Source organism: Daucus carota, chromosome 5 (assembly GCF_001625215.2).
Source record: "Daucus carota subsp. sativus chromosome 5, DH1 v3.0, whole genome shotgun sequence".
NCBI classification, from domain to species: Eukaryota; Viridiplantae; Streptophyta; class Magnoliopsida; order Apiales; family Apiaceae; genus Daucus; species Daucus carota.
Window position 1 is genome coordinate 45,331,443 of NC_030385.2, and position 19,104 is coordinate 45,350,546.

The 19,104-nt window shown below is 35.3% G+C and overlaps 3 protein-coding genes across 3 annotated transcripts; 1 reads left to right on the top strand and 2 right to left on the bottom strand.

The window, feature by feature from the left end:
• Positions 1 to 2,939: 2,939 nt before the first annotated feature.
• LOC108220504 (MLO-like protein 14) lies at positions 2,940 to 8,767 on the top strand. The gene is made up of 15 exons (XM_017394289.2): positions 2,940 to 3,739; positions 4,093 to 4,150; positions 4,223 to 4,458; positions 4,567 to 4,683; positions 5,321 to 5,381; positions 5,888 to 5,982; positions 6,324 to 6,398; positions 6,778 to 6,863; positions 7,042 to 7,091; positions 7,252 to 7,292; positions 7,387 to 7,557; positions 7,679 to 7,714; positions 7,846 to 7,913; positions 7,997 to 8,057; positions 8,185 to 8,767. Exons 1-15 carry the CDS (start codon positions 3,611 to 3,613, stop codon positions 8,596 to 8,598), a joined length of 1,698 nt encoding a protein of 565 aa, XP_017249778.1. The 5' UTR covers positions 2,940 to 3,610; the 3' UTR covers positions 8,599 to 8,767.
• Positions 8,768 to 9,740: 973 nt separating this feature from the next.
• On the bottom strand, positions 9,741 to 11,112 carry LOC108222100 (uncharacterized). The gene is made up of 3 exons (XM_017395999.2): positions 10,970 to 11,112; positions 10,206 to 10,284; positions 9,741 to 10,069 (listed from the first exon to the last, which is right to left on the bottom strand). The coding sequence occupies exons 2-3, from the start codon at positions 10,276 to 10,278 to the stop codon at positions 9,960 to 9,962; spliced, it is 183 nt and encodes a 60-aa protein (XP_017251488.1). The 5' UTR covers positions 10,279 to 10,284; positions 10,970 to 11,112; the 3' UTR covers positions 9,741 to 9,959.
• Positions 11,113 to 11,874: 762 nt separating this feature from the next.
• On the bottom strand, positions 11,875 to 18,072 carry LOC108222791 (choline transporter protein 1). The gene is made up of 10 exons (XM_017396705.2): positions 17,710 to 18,072; positions 16,511 to 16,869; positions 16,215 to 16,360; positions 15,854 to 16,037; positions 15,045 to 15,118; positions 14,855 to 14,968; positions 13,609 to 13,974; positions 12,859 to 13,119; positions 12,423 to 12,650; positions 11,875 to 12,226 (listed from the first exon to the last, which is right to left on the bottom strand). The coding sequence occupies exons 1-10, from the start codon at positions 17,898 to 17,900 to the stop codon at positions 12,041 to 12,043; spliced, it is 2,109 nt and encodes a 702-aa protein (XP_017252194.1). The 5' UTR covers positions 17,901 to 18,072; the 3' UTR covers positions 11,875 to 12,040.
• Positions 18,073 to 19,104: the final 1,032 nt, after the last annotated feature.

Sequence of the window (19,104 nt, forward strand, 5' to 3'; positions counted from 1 at the left end):
CCACCACCTCTATATATGCCGCCCGCCCCCTCCATCTCCACCTCCATTATTTCTCTAACAACACAATCTCCACCTCCATCTTCACCAACCCCATCTTGGTCGCTGCTTCAACCTTCTTCAGCCCCGTTCATACTTCTTTCTCCACCTCGGCTCAACTTCAAAACGCGGCGGAGCCGCCACTATTCCGGCAACGCTCCAACTCCTACTTCAAGCCACCCACACCTTCGCTACAATCATCCTTCCTCCATCTCCACCTTCACCTCCACCATCTCCACCACCGTCACCACCATCTAAATCGAAAACGTGAACAGATTTGGAGATTAGAGCAATTTTCGGAACATATATGGATATTATAGGCTGTTTCTGCAAGTTTTCACTAATTCTTGCAACACAGATCACTAAATCCCAAAGAAAATATCACTAAATTGTACTGTGAATATCACTAACTTGTATTGGTTTCTAGTTTTTATTTTAAAAGTGGTTTCTATTTGATCATGAGCCTATATATATATATATATATATATATATATATATATTAAGGTACTGGTTGGCGTTATTGTTGCTGACAATAACATCAGTTTTTTGCTGAAAAGCGGATGAAAAATTGTTTGGTATATCTAAAAGCTGATTTTCCGTACCGCATTTTTTAGCTAAAAATCTGTTTTCAGGAAAGCAGTTTCTCCCATGTTTTTGAAAAAAGTTGTTTTTCAGCTTTTGCACGAATCTGTTACAGATTTCCTATTAAACCTCACCAAAAACATCATATTTTATATTATAACTCAAAATAAGCAAATATCAAAAAAAATTACCAAACAGTTATTGAAACCTGCAACATTTTTTTTACCAGCACTTATTTTAACAACATATCAATTTTTAATACCACTTCCAAATAGACCTTAAATTCTGAAACCAATTTTGATCGAGGCTTCACATCTAGGTCGTTGATGTTTTGTTAGGAAAAGTGCTGCAAAAAAGGGTGTTAACTTTTTAATAATTTTTTTAATATTTATGTATTTTGAGTTACAAGATAAAAGATATTTTTTTTTAAAATTAGATTTGATCATGAAAATTTTGAAACTTCCATAAAAACGAAAAAATAGCTCATGAATGAAAAGGTAAAAGTTATTTTTTTTCTAAAAACAGAGAAGAAAATTATTATTTGAAAAAAAAGTATTTTATATTTACCAAACAAGTTTTCATCAGTATTTTAATTATTTTTAACAACAATGACAATCGGACTTGCAATACCAAACCGAGCGCAAGGCTTCTTCGACTAACACAAGGGACCGCACGCATCTTATTCGCGTACACCTTTTGTTGCCGCAGTGAGTTCAAGTGGCTGTTTGATTATACCTGAATTATAACTCGATGAAAGTAACATGTCAAGAGCAAATGGATATTCACATACAGCTTGTGGCACACCTGGCCTTGGGGCCTTGCAAGACGAGATCCTTCCATGCGTCACAACTCTGATGTTGAAAGCCCAACCCATTCTATTATCAACACTCGAAATTGCACTTTCCACTGGTTTACAACTGATTATCATTGGTTTTCTACAGCTTTAACATGTGCATTCATTAAATGCCCGTGGAGCTGCACTAGACAGCTCTATTAAGTGAAGAAAACGCAAGTTTAACGTCTGCTTATCTGCTGCTCTGCGTGGAAATGAATTATGACGAGATGGTTAGGTTCCAGTTTTCATGTCTGCTGGTCAAGTGTGACTCGCAGCCACTTATCGTCGAAAACGAAATAGTCGAGAATAAAAAATAATTATTAATTATATGGATTCGGTCTGAGGTTCAAATCAATACAGGTTTTTAACTAAAAGTCGAAACAATGCGAATGATTAGATGTATATGAATCTTAAAGTATTTTAATAGAATCTCCATTCATATAAAAATTTTAGCTAAAAATTATTAATATATATTATAAACAATTTTTTAGAGGTTGTATAAAAAAATTCAAATCTAATATTATATTTCTCTTGTCTATAAATATAACTAATATCAGGAAATTAACCATATTTATCGAAACTTTTTTTTTTTTGCTAAATTATTTTTATCTCAGCCTTTGCAAAACTTGTAAAGAATTTATAAGAAGACCTTATATCATTTATTTATGATGATTTAAAATATTAATAATATATTATTTTTTTATAATAAAATAATATATTATTTTTAAATATAACCGACCAATATAATTAATATCATCGAATGTGATGGTTTACTTATTATGCAACAAACCCTACTCTAAGCGTACCGTATGGAAAGACTTCCGTTCTCAATTAACGAATCATACATGGTTACATTAAATATTGTGGATCTTGAATTAGTACTAGTAGTGTAGTACATACACGCACGGCCGGAAGATATGGATGCGAGAACATGGATCCGATCGGTAGCGGTAACACGATGTATTTACAAATTTAAAAATATTCGAAACACATTCTGTACGAGTACGCCGTACAAGAAATATAAGATGTTTAGGAGAAAATTGTAATCAGCAAGCCTTCTTATCAAGTGGACTTTTAATCGCACTACGTCGGTGCAGCCATGAGTGTTATCAGATGTTCATGTAGCGAGATTGACTATGTGTTATCACATGACGACTTATTCTGTTTCCACAATCCTCGCACGGAGACCAGGCTTATCAAACTTTATTTATTTCCATGTATCGGTACGACTCTATTCGATCTCGACTCGAGTTATAAATTAATTCGTACTCAAAATATAAGTTGATTTGAATTATATCGACTTATATATTGATATTTTATTTTTGTGTTAGACTTAGACCTAATGTAGGATTTAAGGTCGATAATTAATGAGATTTTTGATAAATTTTTCTGTCAATTGTCGTGATCGGGTTTCGATTATTAATAAAGGATACGGGGAGTGAATGGGACATGGCATGCGAAGGTGGGATGCCACGTTAGTGTGTGTATAAAAAAATAGTAGTTGTCCAAGCAGCAACAAAGCCAGATGAAGGGAAGAAGCTGAGAGATCTCCACTCCAGGCGGAATTTTGCTGTATATTATTAACAACTACTATTCTGCACAATAATCTGTACACACACATTTGTTTATTACACACTCATTTGTTTAAGCACACACAAAAGATGGTCTATCATATGTACTTAACTAGTAGTACTAAATAATATACTCACTGTAATAGCTCTGGAACCTGCCCAGAAACCCCTGCTTGTCTTTGTTCTTACAGTGTTTAAATATTGTGAAGGGGATCTAGAGGGAATCCACCCTGTTTCATTCTTTCGATTTCGATAAAAGTGGGAAAATTAGGCTATGGATTGTTGGTGCATATGAAGTATTTGTGTTTTGTGTTTAGTTGTGAGGGTTGGTGTTTAGGTGAGGAACTGAGGTGGAGAAGTCGATTTTGAAGCAATGCTGATGTGAAGTCGAAAAAACGCAATTTATGAGTGTTGGAATTGGGGTATCAGAAATGTTTCTGAGGCAATTGATTTTTGGAAGAAGTATCTGTCTGTAGGACTAATTGAGAGGCTTGATTTGAGATAGGTTTTGAATGAAGAGGAACTGAGAGTCGAAAGGATTGCAGAGTTTTTGGTTTAGGTTGGTTTAGGCGAAAGTTTGTTTAGAATGGTGGAACAAGACGACGAGGAGTCGAGGTCTTTGGCCTTAACACCTACATGGTCTGTTGCTACTGTGTTGACCGTCTTTGTTGCTGTTTCATTGCTTGTGGAACGCTCCATTTACCGCTTATGTAATGTAAGTTTGTTCTCTCGTTCTTTTGGTTGCTGCCTTTGGCGATAATCCAGTCATCTTTAAAGAATTATAGTTGTGCTTTATTGCTTTTGACAATGTTTATGTTTCTTGGTGATTTTACTCTACTGTTTATGCCTTCCACTGCTTCAATTGTCACTTAAACTATGTTCTATAGTATATGCTTGATATCATTCTAAATCGACAGTCAATATATGATTTTGCACTGTAAATTTAGAGGTGTAATCTGGTTTAGAAGTTTCAACAACTTACACTTGCCCTTCACATTTGCATTGTACAACAACTTGCATTGGTTTAGAGGTTTTTTTTTACCAACCATCTGTTTTTTGAATATTCAGTGGCTCCGGAAAACCAATCGGAAGCCTTTGCTTGCAGCTGTGGAGAAAATGAAAGAAGGTACTTGATCAGTTTTTGAACAAAAATCTGAAGCATGTAATTCTTTTCTCAACTTGGATTTCTTCTCTGCAGAGTTGATGCTGCTTGGGTTCATATCTCTTCTTCTTACAGCTACCTCGAGTATCATAGCCAATATATGTATCTCATCAAAGTTCTACAACAGTGCATTTGCTCCGTGCACCAGGTCTGCAGTTGATGAGGACAATGAGAATAATGCTTCCCATGAACGCAAACTTTTGACAGCTTTTGGTTTTCCTCATTTATCGAGGAGAGTTTTGAATACTCTTAATGAAAATACCTGCAAGCAGGCACATGACTCCTCTTATGTTTTTCTTTCCTCTCGTTTTTCAAATCTATTCTAAAATCATGTACATACTTGTATCGGTCTAATCTTTGAAAATGATTTTGTTATACAGGACTATGAGCCGTTTGTATCATATGAAGGACTTGAGCAACTACACAGGTTCATATTTGTTATGGCAATTACGCATATATCTTATAGTTGCTTAACGATGCTGCTGGCAGTTGTAAAGGTTAGACTACAGAATTCATTATGCGTACCAAAGTTGTAATGTTGCATATGTTTTCATTTTTTAACTTTTCTGGTGGATGAGTGAATACCTCGGTTCTGAAAAAATTGTGTGACTTTCCAATAAGTTGGTGCTCTGTTTTCTCGTCCTACAAATTAGTAAAGTGCTGAATAAAGATATCTATTGTCTTGTAGGTGTTTATATACATTGTTTACTGGTAATATTCACAACTATATGTTAGATGGTCAGATCCTCACAGTTCGAAGTAGGTTCAGTTAGATAATGACTTGTTAAATGATATGGATTGCTGTAAGATTTTGTTCCCTTGCCAAACAACAGAGAGTATTCAATGTAAGAACATATGGCCTATAGTAGCATGCTTGTCCCTGACATATGACCTTTTATGTTCTGCAAAATGTAGAACATGTGGTAATTTGGCCTTAATCGGGATGTTTATGGAAACCTGTTCAATTATGATTTACGTATGTAGTCATTGTTTACTAAACCGTCTTGGTTGATTCAGCTGTAAACAATTCTAGATTTTTTTAAAAAATTTGGAAACAGATGGTAATTTGGCCTTAATCGTGCAAAATCAAAACACAAAGAAATTCATTGTTCAGCATGTTTTTTGTACTGTCAGATCCACAGTTGGAGGGCATGGGAGGATGAAGCTGTAAGAGACCGGAACAATATGTTACATGGTGAGTTTTTCTTCGCTAGGGTTCAGCACTATGCTGTGTTCGAATCTAAGTTATCTAGAAGTGAACGTGATAACAATTATCAGATTTAATTTATCAAGTTTCATGCAATTAAACATTACTAGAATACTACTAAAATCAGATATTTACAAAGTTGAAGGTTCTTTTGCTCATTTTAATATAAAATATTGCTATTTATCTAAAGTGTGTGATTTTAACCATGATGGCCCATTTAGGTTTCATTTGAATCACGGGATTCCAATCCAGTTAGTGAGAATAAGAATCTCATTCCCATTCCCATCCAAGCGGTCACTTATTAGTTGTTTGACTGCTTATACAAGCTCTATTCAATAGATACTTTTCATCTTGATGCTCAAAGTGATAGCTGCAGCACTAGCAGCATATGCTGTTAATTGACTCTGTGCCTCTTATTAATGTCTTTTGTACTTCCACAATGCTTGTGTCACGAGGAAAAAAGCTTAACAACAAACTTGCTTCTTCTATTACAGAGATTGCAAGAGAGAAGACAATGCAAAGACAATCATCCCTTGTCAAATTTCATGCATCGCGTCCTTTGGTCAATAATGGTTTTTTCGTTTGGGTGGTAAGTCGCCTACCATATCTTCGTCCTAACTTGTAAATACTGAGAATTTGTCTATTAGCATACAAAGTATCTGTGAGATTGCAGAGTTTCTTTTAAAATAATATATAAGTGCTGATAAGTCATAAATGTTAAGCACATGGTGAAAGAAATAGAAAGATAGCGTGAGAGGAAAGACCAAAAACTTAAGCATGAGAACTAATAACAAAATCGATGCAAATTTGCGTCTGGACTCGGTGAGGTTTGTTCGTGAACAAATACAAATCTTATTTGTTTAATAAAACGTATTTTTACAGAAAAATGATTGCATTTTCTAAATATTAATAAATTCCTCAAATCTGCAGATATGTTTTTTCCGGCAATTTGGGAGTTCAGTTGTCGGTGCAGATTATCTGACACTTCGTAAAGGTTTCATTGCGGTAAGGAATTCGAGCAATGGTAGAAGATGTGTTCCCTGTACTCCATATCTTATTCATAATGAACTGCTTGGTCACTTTTTTCAAAGTTTCATTTGTACATCATACTCCCTCTTTCCAGCATGAATGAAAGGATTATTTGGGATACCCTGATATATATTAAAGCATAGGGGATGTTACAATCGAAATCTAGATTCCTTCTAGCATTAAGCGATATGCAATAGTTTCTCAAATAGAAGTTCTAAATACCTTCTATCAGCAATCAGAAAGTAGGCTTAATATGCTTAAATATCGGGTTCAAATATGATGTTATCACCTTGCTTGTTGTAAAAGGTTATGAAGGCACCTGTTTACACATTTTCTTTATTCTTATTCATGGCAGAACCACAACCTCACATCAAAATATGATTTTCACAGCTACATGGTTCGTTCAATGGAAGAAGAGTTCCAGAGGATAGTTGGTGTGAGGTAAGAAACAAACTCTACCAAAAAAACTCATCATGTTCCACAGTGCTTTAAACCACCAAAGTGGATGTTGCCATGAAATTGGATTAATTGTATGATCGTGTTTGTATATTGTACCTTTTGGTTTTGTCAAAAATCAGCTACTAAAATGTTGCTGATCATAGTTTACAATTATTTGCAGTGCCCCGCTCTGGGGATTTGTTGTGGCCTTTATGCTGTTTAATATCAAAGGTACGGCTAATCCTTCTCAAATCAAGTATTAAGAAGGAAAATTGTTTTTCAAGCTTTTTGGAACTTTGTTAATGAACATTATGTGTACGTATCTTGGCTCTTTCTGTGACTTGTTATATATTTGGCGATGCATGCTGAGTACTTGATATGTCACTTGCAGGGTCTAATCTCTATTTCTGGATAGCTATAATTCCTGTGACTGTAAGTTATTCTTGTACGTTAAATTCACACCATCGAAGCAAATATCTGATACACTTACTGTTCTTAATTATATTGCTTTATGTTCGGCATGCAGCTGGTTCTACTCGTGGGCACGAAATTACAACATGTTATAGCAACGTTGGCACTGGAGAGCGCTGGAATAACTGGACTCATCACTGGAGCAAAATTAAAACCTCGAGATGAACTCTTTTGGTTCAAGAAGCCTCAGCTTTTGTTGACCTTGATCCATTTTATACTTTTTCAGGTTTGCCATCCTCGTCATTATGCTTGTTTTGAAATGTGTAGTAACAATCTGTTGGTTATTCCATTCCAGAAAGTATTTAAACAATAAACTCTGATTTTAATGCTGTTCAACTTTTCTGCAGAATGCATTTGAGCTGGCTTCCTTCTTCTGGTTCTGGGTAATTCTTGTTTTTTTCAACCGCTTCATTCTCATAATATAATTTCATAAGAGTAGAATTGCTATTTTTTGGACTTATTTGACTGACATTAATAATTAAGTACTTGATTTTACCCGTTATGTTCATTGCAGTGGCAATTCGGGTACAATTCTTGCTTCATTAAGAATCATATGCTCGTGTATCTGCGGCTAACATTGGGGTACATATTAATTCTAATGCATTTTCATTCATATGTATTTCATTGCCTCCTGCATCATCGTTTTTTATTCTTCTTTCTACTAGATTCGCGGGACAATTTCTCTGCAGCTACAGCACCTTGCCGCTATATGCACTGGTCACTCAGGTACGTTCTCTTTTCTACAGCTACAGCACCTTGCCGCTATAAACCTGGATTGAATTGCATCAATCTGTCAGTTCCTGTACACAAATTCCAGGAAAGTTTATGCTTCTCTGTTATATTGTTTTAACAGATGGGAACAAACTACAAAGCAGCTCTAATTCCACAGAGGATACGGGAAACAATCCATGGGTGGGGGAAGGCTGCTAGGAAGAGGAGAAGGCACAAGTTTTTCGCTGATGATTCAACTATTCACACAGACACGAGCACAGTATTGTCAGTCGAAGAATATCAGGATCATGTGTTTGATAGTCCTCATGGCGGTCCACATTCAGGAACTGAAATCGAGTTACAGCCCCCTACTTACATTACAACTGGCCAATCACCGACTGCTAATGAAAACTCAAGTCGCGTTGGTACTCCTCTTCTCCGCCCATCTGGTTCCATTCCTTCCCCTCCTATACCTAATTCTCCGCCAGGGGTCATAGAAAGATCTTCTTCAATGTCAAGCAGAAGAATGAAGAAAGACAGTGATGAATACAGGTGATGAGAGGAAAAAAGGGAAAACAAATTGTAAATGATATCGGAGTCCTAGTATACACACAACACAGGTAGGTTATGACTGTATCATTGCAGATAAACCCCGATTTATTGCTGTAATCTATGAATGTAATGTACTAACACTGTTTAATCAGATCTCTAGTTTCTTCCTCAAATCACCACGTCCTTGAGATTTCTCGAAAGCAATTTACAATCTACAAACTTTAATATGTTTGTTACCAGAAATTGCAATAACTAAAAGCCCTTGCAATTGGCAGTGGGTCTTGCATCAACTTGGTGAAGCAATAATGAACGAAGTAAAGTAACTTTGAAAATTTAACAAAAAATTGTCATCAAAATTCAAACCTCCTCCTTCACAAAACGTGCCATATTGCACAGGAATATATATAAGAATCTCGTATAAACTACTAAATATAAACTAAAACACATTAACGGACCCTAGTTGGGTCTTGACAAGACCTAGATGAGGCCTAGTGGATAGGATGGGCCTAGTGGGAAGGAAGTGAGGTCAAGTATCGGCTCTTAAGCTTGAATAGAGCCTCTCCGAGACCAGTCTTAAGCCTTAGGTTTTAGATGACCTGAAATGAATTGAATGGTCGAAGGCCCCTAGATGGATGATGTCATCTATAACTCGAGGTGGATTGAGTTAGTCAAGGGCGGACCCTATAACTCGAGGTGGATTGAGTGGGTCGGGGGTGGTAATGTCATATAGGACTCGTCTATCTTGATTCTTGCATTAAGAATAAATTGCTGTGTTCCTGTATATACACACGAAGTTAAGTGAACCACCACCACCTTGTCTGTTGTCTGTTCTTCTAGAAGGCTACTTGCCTTCAGCATCCATTCCGACAACTTTAGCTCGGTGAGAAACTCGAGTACCTCCACTTGAAGGGCTATTTGCCTTCAGCATCCACTTTAACGACTTTGGCTCCTAAAAAAAATTAAAGATTTTCATGCATATAAAATGGCCAAGACGGAGATCCATTGTTGTCCTCTGATCAAAGAACATTTGCGCCCATGGGCCTGGCTTATAGAAAAATAAGCACTCCACATACTCTACCATAGTATCAGTGCTACAATTCCACTTGTATAAACAAAATTAAGCAGAATGTGATGAGACTTATAGCATAAACCAACAATGGGCTACATCAATAATGTGAAAACCAACTTTCCTGTTTATTTCATTACTGTGTCTGATATGCATCCATCATAACTTTGTATCATTCAGATGTGAAAACTAACCGAGCAAATCAGAAACTACAACCAAAAAGGCAAGTAACGCTAGCTAAAATCAGGAAAGGGTCACAAAATACATATTAAAATAATGTTCCGCCTTTGCACTCTCAATCATACATTTTCACTGGCACCAGAACCTGACTCCATACTTGCCTTCATAGCTTCAGCCATCATTTTTTCTCTATTCTGTGTTTGCCTTTCCACAGCAACCATATAAAACCCTATACAATATTTCACAGAAAACAGTAAACTGACAAGTCACAAGATCAAGCTCTGTCCATATTGATTCATAAAACATAAATACGATATCAACATATCATAAACGGAGCCATATATCAAAAAAGAAAGTCATTATACCAACTGCAGTTCCGATTGCACACAGCCATAGAGCCCTTGATGACCATTTATCCGTGATAGCTCCTCTCCCCATTCCTCACTGCCACCAACAACAAGTTCAAAAGCATTACAGCAAGTCAAATATTACAGCACCAAAAATAAAATTTATCAATAGCACGATGCTATAGCTTGAACTATATATAGAACAAAATGTAAACCGAGCTACATTTCAGCACTTTTTGTTGTTAAAATACAGGCTATAGGCTATAGCAATAATTCCGTCTATTTTAGCACAACCATTATACTTGCTCTTACACTGAAGATCAAACAAAACCGAGACACATAGCTTCCCTAAACAATATATAAACCGAGCTATATTTTAGCACTTTGTTGTAAAATTATGGGTTGTAGAAAACTCCATCTATTTTAGCACAACCATTGCACTTGCTCTTACGGGTCGGAACTAGCTTCCCTAAACACCGCCAATTAAGGAAACTGGAACACGACACACGAGCTAAAAATGTAAACTAACTGTGGGGACATTACACATAATTACTTCCAACAAACACAATCCATTCTAACAGAACACACCGGAGCAGTCTAGTTTACGAGTTTTCGCGAAACAGGCATACTCTAAACAGGCTAAAAAAACGAATGCAACTTGATGGGCAGCCTTAGAATTGTTAGATTCACGTGTTTCATAGCCCTAATTTAAACTTGTAAAGAAACCCTAATTGAAATCGAAGATTAACAATTTGTGAATCGAAGAAATTAAAAGAAGATACCTGCTGTTCTTGAGATTGATCACTGATTCACAGCTACAATTGAAGCAACCTGAGATTTTTGCAGTTCAATCTGGGACCAAATTATGGAACTTCGTAATCATTCGTTTTTACTGTTTTTTCAGTTTGAATATATGAACTTTTTAAATAAAATAAACAAAACTTAAATAAATAAACAAAACTTAAAAGTTTTTGCAAGGCAACAAAATCGAAGAGCACCATTTTCACGAAAATTATTAGAGAAATTCAAATCTCCAGAAAACAATAGTTGAACCTCAATTAAATAATAATTAATAAATTAATATTTTATTAACAAAAATATATATTTTTGTTCTTGATAAAGTAATAAATTTGATAAATTAATATCTTCTATGAATCCCAACATTATTACTTTTATTAGATTTAAGTGTAATTGTTTAAGATAATATTATCTGATAAAATATTTATTAAATTAAAATTAAAATTATAAGTAATCATAATATTAGTTAAATTAAACTTGTATATTATATATAGATAGATTATTATAAAAAAAAATCAGATTATTATTATAAGAAAATTCTTTCTGAAAAAATATACTTTTCAGAAAATTCTGACTATTATTATAAAATGTAGTTGGGAGGATAAATTTTCATTATTATAAGTAGGTTAATTTGTATTTCTAAAATGAATCAGATAGAATTGCAAATTAATTTGTATAGAATAGAAAGTTGTCTTTCTTTCTTCTTTTAAGCTTCCATAGTAGCTTTTTTAACTGCAGCATGCTACTGGTGAGGGTTTTTTTCATGAAGTTACCAAGCACAGAAGCAAGCACACAAGCAAGCACTAGTCTTTGTAGGTTTGCCTCTGCAAATCTCTCTTCATAATGTCAGAGTGAACAATAAACTAGATAGCTATCTAAGATATAGCCATTGCCCGGGGAAAATTGTATATATACAGTAGGCGAGTAGCGAAATTTCAGATAGTTAAACAGCCGGCAAAATGTCAGTAGAGAACGGAATCATACACTAAACCATAACACGCTAAACTACTCCGATAAAGGAAATGAGTTTGCTAGTGAAGTATTTTCAAAGAACATCATTGTGTTAGTCTTTGCACCTCGTTTTGGTCATTCAAGGTTTCCATTAAAAGGGGAGATGCAAATTGGGCAGTCCCTTGATGCTCTTCAGAATCCTGGCAGAATGAGAGGATGATTGTATCTATTGACATCTCGACAACTGCAAAGAATAGGGTAGCAACGACGTAGCCCAGAACCCAGCATGCCTGCAGAAATGTATTAAAATAATTAAATGAAAATTCATGAGGAGGTTATCATATGCCAAAATATTAAGCTGCGTGATATAAAAATTGATAGCACATTCCCATTGTTAAGAGCACATCCAAGTAATATCTCATTCCTTAATTATTGGCCAGCTAGGGAGTTTGTTAGATATATTAATAGGGAATAGACGAAACTTACCAGCACAGGAAATAGAGGCGAAGAGATTTTATTGTGGGCGGACCTATATCTGTGAGACTCCAACATGAGGAAAGCAAAAAGCACGCTTGAAAGGCTCACACATAACTTGCCCAAGAAAAGGATAACATCTCCAATAATGTTCACTTTACCGATCCGAAGAATGTTACTGATAATTAACTCTGTAGACATCTCAGAAGCTCTGAAGAAACCTTCACCTGTGATAGCAATCTGCAGAGAGACGACACTTTCAAATACGTAGACTAGAAAACAAGACTAAAGTCATAAAGAACAAGAGTCCTTGTTCTGCACCAAAGAAGTGATTAGTACTGAACGGAACCAAGGCATGAAGTAACTATGGTTTTATTGCTCACGCACCGACTTCATAATAGAAAATAGGGAAGAATTTGAAGAATGAGAAGAATGCCTAGAAACTTACCATAATATATGCATTGCGGTTCACTGATTTAATGGTCCATCCAATACATCTCAAGCAACTATTTGAAGAATGGTATGCCACTTTTCCAATCCAACTTTCAGGCATAATATCCGCAACTTTCAGTCTTCGACGTATTGCCTCGAGTATAAATCTAGTAGATTCAACAAACTTCACGATTAGAGAACCGATAGCAACAGATCCAATGCTATACCGAGCAAGCCGCTTCATTGAGGAAAACACTGGAAGAAATGGAACCTTAGGCTGGAAATGCAAAGTTGGAAAAGCTTCAATTAGCTCTATAGATTGCGGACATGTTTAAGTTTCAATTCTAAAGGATATAAAAACTCAGTGTTTCTCATAAACAGAGTGTCAACCAGATTACGTCGGTAGTATAAATATAAGATTGCATGTAGATGTAGTGAACACTGAACAGGTATTTACATTCTAAAAACAAGAATTTCAGAGATAAAGAGAATGATCCTGGAACCAGTGATAAGAAACCCATCAGTATAGGTTTACCAGATAACTCCTATTAAGTTTGCAGTTTGCTGATGTAAATCAATTAAGTAATATATAATGAAAACTGTTTTGAATTGAACAGAGCGTCCACAAACTAAAACCTCTACATTTTATATGATTACGAACCAATACAAGTTAAACACCGAATCTTATGCCAAACAAAAAAAATGAGTCATTGTGCTCTATGTGCAGTCAAATTCACACATGACATACTAGACGACTGACACTCACCGCAGTTTCACCTCGGGCTCCACGAGCCCAATAGTATGAAGCAACAGAACCGGCGATTACGGTGGAGGAGCATGCAACAAAGAATTGTGTAGCCCAATAGCACCCAAACAAGTGGAAAAGGATTGCAGCTCCGATGTGAGATGTATAGTGTATGCTATAGCCACAACAACTGTTACAGCTGACCCGTTTCGTTTTGAGGTCATACGCACAGCAGTTGGCATTGCAATCATTCTGAACAACCTGACCAGAACTGAAAAGATGGAGCGCAGCTGACAGCCAAATCATGTAGAAAACTGCTAGGATGGCATATGGAATGAGTGGAAAAATAATAAGTGCACGGACTTCTCCTATGACCTTTGCAGCAACCTGCAATTTAAAAAATATCAGATAATTTGATGCAATCAAGATAAAGGAATAAAGAAGGAACAAGTAGAAAAAAGTCTCAGATTTATATTAATTTATTTTAGTCAATTATAAAGCACAAGCCATAAGATTAGAGATTCAGATGGCGATTCACTTGGAACTTCAAGTATACCTCAGGCTAGTAACTTTAACTTTTTTACTGACAAGCTCTGATTACATTTCATAGCATTTAGAATACAAACACTAGATAATAGCTCAAAACCATATAGTTGCGAAGTCAAATTTCTTAGTCCTTGTTTAGGTGTGAGTAAATTGTTATAATTAGAGATGAAAAGGTTCAGCTTCTTGTTTGGCAGAGAGGAAAGAAGTAGGGAAATTCAGGCCAGGTAATTTCTCTGTATTGATGTTTTAGAGTATTGATAGCAACCCAAAGGCTAGAGAATTAGAGGCAACTTTAAGGAGTATTTTAATATCATTGATTCTGACAATTGAACTTCGGATAACCTTTGTCTCCAGAAAAAAGTAATATGTACTGTAGAATTTGTAGTACCAGAAGGACTCTTGAGTCTTGACTTCAATACCCCTAGGCCCTACCCACCTCGCCCAAATCCTAAACCAACTATCAATTATAATTTTATCCAAATATATTTAATCAAGTTTATGCAGGTCAGTTCAGCACCTATTTTCCACCAGCTCGACTGACTACCACCATCTAAATCTGTCAAACATGCATGTCAGCGAATGTTACTGAGCAGCTATCTAGAAGAACTAATCAACAACTTAGTACTATGGGCTACTTCTCGTAACAGAAACGCGGAACACATATTTTAAAAGATCATTAATTAGTAATTAGATTGACAAGCCCTCTAAAATTTGCACTTGCCTTTAAGACAGATGTTGCCATTAAGATACGTCGAATGATGGCTATAGAGGAAAGAATGGCAACAATCATCACCGCAGTCATAAAAACAGCAGCAACACGAATATGATTCAACTCCTGAAGAATGTAACACTTGAGAAACAGAAAAATATCCAAAGCTTTTAACATCAAAGACTTAGTATCCCAAACCCACCCTTGCAGAGACAGTGTAGTAGGGATCACGCTCACCAATGATTGGAGAGATTGCACTATTTCCGATCCATCCAGCTGATAATAATATGAAAAAAAAATTGCATCATAAGTATTTTATAATATCTAGTTCCTTCACTTGGTATATTTGTACCAGGAATAGGTATACAGGCAAATAGAGGATCACAAAGTATATCTGCTAGTAGAAACAAAAGATTATCATAAAAAACACAAGTTAAATTGAAAACAAATGCCATTAAAGGAAAACTCAATAGCAGTCTCTTATCAAATGTAATTTTATAGGAAGAGAGATAAATGAACTAGGGAGTAAGCGTTCATCAATAATTAGGTTTTATGCTACCATCATATAACCCGCAAAAACAATTACATGTATTTGGTATATGTATGAAGGTCTTATTCATAAAATTTTTATTTCACTGAGATTACTGAAGAGGTGAATTTTAATAAACTAAGCAAACAGCAGATTAGCAAAAGCACAGACAAAGACTTCTTAAGAGTAAAATATAATATGATCTTGCAACCTGACGCAAAAGTAATGCTTATATAAAGATGAAAATTGACAATAACAAACATTTCAAACATGCCATAAATAGAGTTAATTGACTTTGCAGCTTTAATGATCCCATGAGGCATGAGCTTTTGCCATCCCTAGTCTTGGTCCTAGAATAAGTTCAAGTATTAATTCATGTTCTAACCTCAATCACTATTCTTACACCAACTTAGAAACCCAATCAGCAGTTATTTTTCTGAATCAGCGCCATAAAACATAGATACGGGATTAGTAGGGCACACCTTTCAAGTAGTAGAACATTGTGACTGATATTATAAGAACATTGAAGAGGATGACAGTTATCCATGGCATTCCAGCAACAAAATGTCGGATCAGCAAAAGCCATATCACGGACAGAAACAAGGGTACAATTCCACCACAAACAATCAAAACAGGCCAAGCTTTCCCAACATCAGCTACATATCTCTAAATATTAACAATGGAAATAAGTATAAACTTAGAAATTCACAAACAACAATACATCACAATTATGATATTCCATATTACAAACACACATCATTACTTCTACAGATGAGCAGGGTTCCTGCAGAGGTTCAATAACTCTAAAACAAAATGAATAAATTAAGATCAAAGATTATTGACCTTCAAGACTGATGAATGCGAGTTGATAGACCTGTGAATGGATTTATCTATTAGAATGTCCTCAACAATGCTCACTCCACCCATCTCCCTCCAATGCCGCAAAGAGGCATTTGATGCACGCGCAATAAGCTGGCAGCTCCAATAGACTACATCATGGGGGAAAAGGAAAAAGTAGCTGTTAATTGCAGCAAATATGTTACTGAGCTGGATAGAAGAATTTACACTGTGCAATAGCTGTGAGTACCATAGACAGTCATATTTGCACAACCAAGTGCACAAGATGTCTCTTTACTTACCATTTACACTTGGAAACACGATGGGGTAGCAAGGACCTTGAAGCTGAAGAGAACTATTTCTTAGTTGCGGGGTTAAATCGGCAAAATAGTCGTAATTTCTATCAATCCAGTCATCTATTGAGAGATGAATCTCGCCATCAGGATAATCACATACCCAACCTAGAGAATCCTCTGATGGGTTTGGGCAATCCAACAAACACACACTTCTAGCATTGCCAAGCTTGAATTGACTATTCTTCAAACCGCTTTGGTAAACCTGGTTGGGATTTAGCCAGTAATGAAGTTCCAGTTCACGAAGGTTACGATGTGCATGTCTGTCACCACATACATTGCCCTCATAGTCCAAGCCAAAATTAAGCCTGTGAAACCAAATTTTGGTCATGACAATAACCAAATAAGGGAAACAAAACAAAACAACTAATGACTGACCCAAGCAGGAAGGAAGTAAGATTTGGATATACATAACAAGAGTGCTGTGAGATATAGTAGTCTGCGTAAGGAAGTTCCAAATTAATATTCATTTTGCTTTACTTGCAGTTTGTATAAACTACTTCAAGGAATTAAAACATGTGTTTAGTCCTTTTGTTTGCTAAATGAACCATGGTCATAACTAAGATGCTAAATTTACACTACGGAAAACACATTATTAGTAATTAATGATGTATGATAGATAGACCCTAAATATGGGAAGCCGACATTGTTGCATCACACTATTAGCTGACCAATACTTGGGTCTCATAAAGCAAGACAACTGATAACAAGAAATTATGCCAGATTGCCAGCCACCAGTTTACACTACACATGGACCATTGGTATTACGGTCTGCTAAACCGTAAAACCTCAGCTTCTGTGGACAATTGCTTTGCTTGATTAGTTTCGTCCTACTCATTTAATAGTTATTTCAAAGTTATTTTATTTAGCAAAAACCCTGAGAACCTCCCAACTTGATGAACCTATAACCTAATTAAAACCTATTTTCACATAACAAAGCTAAAATAAAACAAAAAGCAAAATAGAAAACTTTCTGAAAAAGACCCTTAATCTTCCTCAACAATATAGATCAAACCAACAGATCAAAAAAACATTTTTTTTTTAGAAAAAAAACTAAAGTTGGGCATAAAATCTGCAAAAGCAAAGCAAGCATTGGGCAGTGTGAACATTATATTTCTTCAAAATAAAAAGATAACACAAGCAAGTACCTCAAAGGGTTTCCTTGGTTAAAAGCAAAGCTAGAGTTAACAATCATAGCAACCCAGAAAGCAATGAAGAAGACAAGAAACACTACATCTCTGCACCTCCTGTTGTGCTTGATGATGCCATTATTATCACCACTCATTTCAGTTGAAGCTGGGTGTGTTGTGCCTACAACAGCTCCCAATGGCCCTCTCATATTACTGTGTGTGTGTGTGTGTGTGTAATGGGTTGCTGAAACTGCAGAGTTTAGGGAGGAGAGTGGGAGATGAAAAGGGCTTGCGCGGAAAAAGCGGTGGAAAGAGTGTGTAAAAGAGGAGAATAAGACGATGGGGGCAGCAGTGAACTTGAACAACGATTGAGAAATTATTTTCTCAAAAAAAAAACGATTGAGAAATTATAGTAAATAATTTTAGTGGGATATTATTAGCGACAAAAAAAATAAAGATTGACGGTAAAAATTTATAGTAAATAATTGTCTGTGTTAAAAGTATTATTTTAAACATTATGATTATTTAAATGAATTACTGATTAATTTGTTTTATAATTTATCAAACTGATTAAATTTTTGATTATTTAATTATTCATTTGATCAATCTAATTAATTTTTTTTAAGTGTCTTGATTTTCGTTTTTTATAATATTGGTCGAAAAGTATTGTAATTCTATTTTAAACTAAAATAATTAACTTGATAAATAATTAAGTTAAGACTATTTTTTGTAGAGATTTACTGTATTTATGATAATCTTGATTATTGATTATCTGTCTGTAACGTCAACATTAATTAAGTAGTTAGTGTGGTTAGTTAGATTTACAGGACAAAGATTTTCATTTTTGTTTATGTCATTAATGGAAAAACTAAAACGAGGAATCTAAAGTGGCTTGGCTGGTGTTCTTTTCTAGTCGAGCACTTTAGCTTGTCTTAAGCCGACAATCAAACGAGTTGTCTGCTTGTCATTTCGGGCCGAGGCCAGTTTAATCAACTCAAATGGGCTTTTGTCTTGTACTATTACTGTTATCACTTTCTGGGCCAAAAGGTTCATCATGTATTTCTTCCGGAAAGTATGATTTAATTTTTGTTATCGGTTATTTATCTGATCAAATTTTCTCAACCAAACATTTCGAAACAAATTCAGAAACCAATTATAGATCTCTTGCCTTTTTCTAATATTTATGTTTACAATTTTCACTTTTCAGAAACATAAACAGTACACAGCTTTAAGATACTCCTTCCGTCCCCCCGAGTAGTTTACGTACATTGTTTGCATGCATTCTGAGACTCTTAAAAAATATAATTTCATAATATTTTTTTAAAATTTTCATTTTTTGAATAAAAGTTTAAACATCAAAATTTTATTCAGAGAAAAAAATTAAAAATATATTATAGAACTATACTTAAAATG

Excerpts from the sequence above, each read along its gene's own strand:
- LOC108220504 (XM_017394289.2), top strand. The coding sequence starts at position 3,611 with ATGGTGGAACAAGACGACGAGGAGTCGAGGTCTTTGGCCTTAACACCT. Across the intron at positions 4,684-5,320 it reads TGCTGCTGGCAGTTGTAAAG|ATCCACAGTTGGAGGGCATG; the intron begins GTTAGACTACAG and ends TTGTACTGTCAG. Across the intron at positions 7,715-7,845 it reads CTTCCTTCTTCTGGTTCTGG|TGGCAATTCGGGTACAATTC; the intron begins GTAATTCTTGTT and ends TGTTCATTGCAG.
- LOC108222791 (XM_017396705.2), bottom strand. The coding sequence starts at position 17,900 with ATGAGAGGGCCATTGGGAGCTGTTGTAGGCACAACACACCCAGCTTCA. Across the intron at positions 16,361-16,510 it reads CGTGTTTCCAAGTGTAAATG|TCTATTGGAGCTGCCAGCTT; the intron begins GTAAGTAAAGAG and ends CCCATGATGTAG. Across the intron at positions 13,975-14,854 it reads TGGCAACATCTGTCTTAAAG|GTTGCTGCAAAGGTCATAGG; the intron begins GCAAGTGCAAAT and ends TTTAAATTGCAG.
- LOC108222100 (XM_017395999.2), bottom strand. The coding sequence starts at position 10,278 with ATGGGGAGAGGAGCTATCACGGATAAATGGTCATCAAGGGCTCTATGG. Across the intron at positions 10,070-10,205 it reads TGCAATCGGAACTGCAGTTG|GGTTTTATATGGTTGCTGTG; the intron begins GTATAATGACTT and ends AATATTGTATAG.